This window comes from Oryx dammah, unplaced genomic scaffold, assembly GCF_014754425.2.
Source record: "Oryx dammah isolate SB20612 unplaced genomic scaffold, SCBI_Odam_1.1 HiC_scaffold_12, whole genome shotgun sequence".
Classification (NCBI taxonomy): domain Eukaryota; kingdom Metazoa; phylum Chordata; class Mammalia; order Artiodactyla; family Bovidae; genus Oryx; species Oryx dammah.
This window is the reverse complement of record NW_024070196.1, coordinates 70,918,904-70,922,614: the sequence shown is the minus strand read 5'-3', so window position 1 is coordinate 70,922,614 and position 3,711 is coordinate 70,918,904. Positions and strand designations below refer to the sequence as shown.

At 66.7% G+C, this 3,711-nt stretch overlaps 1 protein-coding gene across 2 annotated transcripts in view; it reads left to right on the top strand.

Moving 5' to 3' along the window:
* PPIL2 (peptidylprolyl isomerase like 2) overlaps window positions 1–3,711 on the top strand; it is a 19,055-nt gene that overhangs the window by 10,472 nt on the left and 4,872 nt on the right. For both annotated transcript variants that reach the window (XM_040251212.1, XM_040251211.1), the window contains exons 7-13: window positions 54–145; window positions 549–638; window positions 1,278–1,353; window positions 1,942–2,102; window positions 2,951–3,026; window positions 3,335–3,441; window positions 3,600–3,689. In XM_040251212.1, coding sequence (XP_040107146.1) covers window positions 54–145; window positions 549–638; window positions 1,278–1,353; window positions 1,942–2,102; window positions 2,951–3,026; window positions 3,335–3,441; window positions 3,600–3,689 — 692 coding nt within the window. The remainder of the gene's footprint in view (window positions 1–53; window positions 146–548; window positions 639–1,277; window positions 1,354–1,941; window positions 2,103–2,950; window positions 3,027–3,334; window positions 3,442–3,599; window positions 3,690–3,711) is intronic.

Genomic DNA, 3,711 nt, shown 5'->3' with positions numbered 1-3,711 from the left:
CCCCTGCGCCCTCTCTGACCCCGCCCCGCCCCGCCCCTGCGCCCTCTCACCAGGGAAGTACCACTGCCCGGTGCTCTTCACCGTGTTCACCAACAGCAGCCACATCGTGGCCATCAAGACCACCGGCAACGTCTACGCCCACGAGGTGGGTGGTCACGAGTCCTGGTGGGGACACCGGGGGGTGGTGGGCCTGGGTCCCCAGAGGTCACAGGCTAAGAGCCACCGCTCTAGGCAAAGGATGGTGGCCTGCCTGGGGAACGTAGGGCTGGGGTTCCTGCTCTGGGCCAGGCCGCCTGTGGCAGGCTGTGCGTTTTCATGCCCACCCCTGGAGCCTGGCCGCTTGGGCTCTGGGGTCATGGGCTGTGATTGGGAGGAGGTGGCTGGCTGGTTGGGAGCAAGATATCAGGGACCCGCCTGGGGCCTAGGAAGGGCCCACCCCCTTGGGGGCGCACTCTGGTCCCCTCCTTTGCCCTTCCCCCCTCCCGGGTGGGCTCTGGGCTGTGGGCTGCAGGGAGGCACCGTGACTGTGGCCCTCCTCCTGGCTGTAGGCAGTGGAGCAGCTGAACATCAAGGCTAAGAACTTCCGAGACCTGCTGACTGACGAGCCCTTCTGCCGACAGGACATCATCACCCTGCAGGTGATCACCCTCCTGGCTCCCTGCCTGTGCAGCCTGGCAGAGCCCCTCCCAGCCGTGGGCCACCCCGGGCCTCTGCACAGGCCGCCGCCACAGTCTAGGGCTCCCGGCTCCCCGACTCGTCTCTGCCCCCAGAGTGCCTCCAAGTCGAGGCTGCCCCGTTTCAAGCCTGAGGCCCGGGGCAGGTGCCCAGGACCTGGGGCGAGCCTAGAGCATGGCTGTAGGTGTCCCAAGAGCCCTGAGCGGGCTCATGTGAGTCACGGCCGCAGAAAATCGGGGGCCCGGGTTCTCCTGTGGCTCGTCCCACTACAATCTGAGGCCAGTGCACGGCCCTCCGCCAGGGTGGACTCTCTGACCCTAAGCAAACTGTGGGGTCCTCCTGGCAGCTGACTGCAGGGGGTGGCGGTGGCAGGGGGTCGGGCGGCACCGTGTTCTCCGCTGACAGCTGGGGGCGCTGTTGGCTGTGAGCGGGGAGATGTGCGGCTGGGGAGTGGGTTTGCAGCCCCGTCTCCGCCCGCCCCTGCGGACCCCCGGCCTCTCCCCAAGCCCAGGCCCCTGCCCGTCCCCCACCGCCTCCTGCCCAGCAGCTGCGTGGCCCAGGACGTGCTGGGCTCACTGCCACACGTGTTCTTTGTGCCGTAGGACCCCACCAACTTGGACAAATTCAACGTCTCCAATTTCTTTCATGTTAAGAATAACATGAAAATAATCGATCCAGGTACGTACAGCCCAGCTGCCCGGGGTCGAGGGGCTTGGGTAGCAGAGCCAGCGCCCCTGGAGGACGCTCCCTGCCCCTCGCCAGAGTCCGGGGGTCCCAGTCTGCTCTGCACAGGCCCTGCGTGTCTTGAGCTGCCGTGCCATCCTGGGGTGGGTCAGCAGGACCCTGGGGCCTGGGTGTGTGGGGGCCAGCTGGGCCATTAGGACGTGGCCACAGGCCCCTCGGGGCTGCTTCCTCTCCTGGTGCCCTGGGGCCTGGGTCGCCCTGTCCGCGCTCGTCAGAGATGGTCCATTTCTCACCACAGGACTGGGCCAGGCTGTGTGTGATGGCTGCCGGGGGGCAGGCGGGCCCTGGGGCGGGTGGGAGCGTGACCTGGGGCTGTGACCCTGGGGTCGGGCTGGGGCGGCGGCCTCGCCCCTGCTCTCTCCACGGGCTCCCCCAGGGCTGTCATGACCCGGAGGCTGTGACGGACGGAGGCATTGGTTGCCCTGGCCTCATGCCTGGCCAGGCTCTCAGTGGCGCTGGCCCTCACTGCGTCTGGGGACGGCACTGGGCCTCAGCTGCTCAGGACCACCGTGCCGTCTCTAGACGAGGAGAAGGCCAAGCAGGACCCGTCTTACTATTTGAAAAACACAAACACGGAGACGCGAGAGACGCTGGAGGAACTCTACCGGGAGTTCAAAGGGGACGAGGTGCTGGCGGCCACCATGAGGGCCCCCGCAAGGGCGAAGGCGGACAGGCTGAACGCCGTGAGTGGGCTCCCGCTGCCCTGCCCTGGCGGCACTCCTGGAGGGCGGTGCTGGGTGGGGCGCTGCCGGCAGCCTCTGTGGTTCCTCGCCACAGAGCAGCCTGAGGTGTGCGCAGGCATGGCCCTGTGGAGCTGGCCACCCGGAGCCAGTGACCCAGGGGTGCCGAGCTGCCAGGGGAGGAGGTCGGGTGGTCCTGGGGTACCTGCTGCCTGGCCCTCACCTGCACATCCCACCCCCATCCTTGTGCTTGGCCCTGGGTCCCAGTCGGCCGTGAGGGCTCTGGGACTCGTGCCCTGGCCTATCGGGCCCTCAGCTGTCCCTGCCCCTACCAGGCAGGGCCTGGGGGACTGGGGCTGGGAGACCCCCTTGGAACAGTTGTCCAGGAAGGCAGGTGTGCTGAAGACAAGGGTGTGTTGTTCACGATTTTCCCTAACACAGCAGCTCTCAGTGTTTTGATGCGTTTTCTTTTGATAGGAAGAAATCTCTTTTTTGTGTGTTTAGAAGGAAAAAAACATTTTATCGTGGATGATTTTTTCCTGTAGAAACTTGAAACCTTTAAAAGGGCACTCAAGTGCCTGGTGCTCTGAACCCCAGAGGCACCCACGCTCTGCCTGGCGCGCTTTTCCAGGTTTCACTTAACACGAGGCTTGGCAGCCAGGCCTTTGGTGCAGTTGAAGCTGAGGGCCGAGGCTCTCCCTGGGCCCTGCGGGAGAGGCCAGTGTGGGCTGGGCGTGCTGTCTGCCCAGGAGGACCCCCCCTGGCGCCCAGGGGTGGTGGAGGAAGGCGAAGGGCAGGCCCGGGGCAGAGGGGCAGCCCCCGTGCTGAGCGCTGGTGCGGTCTCCCCGCAGGCCCATTACTCCACCGGGAGGGTCAGCGCCGCCTTCACGTCCACCGCCATGGCTCCCGAGACCACGCACGAAGCAGGTAGCACCTAGCCCCACTCCCTGTGTGCGGTGGCTTAGCACAGGCGTCCCCCCTGCCTGCCTCGGCTCTGTGGGCTTGCCGGCAGCTCACTAGTGGTCAGGCAGGGATGGGTCCTTTCGAAAGTGGGCTTGTGTCTGGGTGGCGGGCCATCCCGCCCAGGCCCCAGCGCCCTTCTTTGCTGGTCTTGGCTGGTCAGGGCCCACCGTCCCCCAGCCCCTTCCTCCTTTCCCCACATTGGCCCCTGGTGCCCACCCTCCCCCTGGGTCCCCAGCCCCGGACAGGCGGGCAGCTCAGGCCTCTCCTCGTAGCGGCCATCGACGAGGACGAGCTGCGCTACCAGTTCGTGAAGAAGAAGGGCTACGTGCGGCTGCACACCAACCTGGGCGACCTCAACCTGGAGCTGCATTGTGATCTGGTGCGTGGCTGCCCCCCCCCCCCCACCGGGAGCCCAGTGCAGCCGCAGGGCGGCCAGGCTCGCCACGTCCTCCGGCTGAGGCCCGGCTGCGGGCCCCGGGAGCCCCTCCCACCGTCGAGGCCGCTGTGTGGCTCACGGGAGCCTTTGGCCTGTTTCAGACCCCGAAAGCCTGTGAGAACTTCATCAGGCTCTGCAAGACACGGTACTACGATGGCACCGTCTTCCACCGATCCATCCGCAACTTCGTGGTGAGCGCCGGCGCCGGGGGGG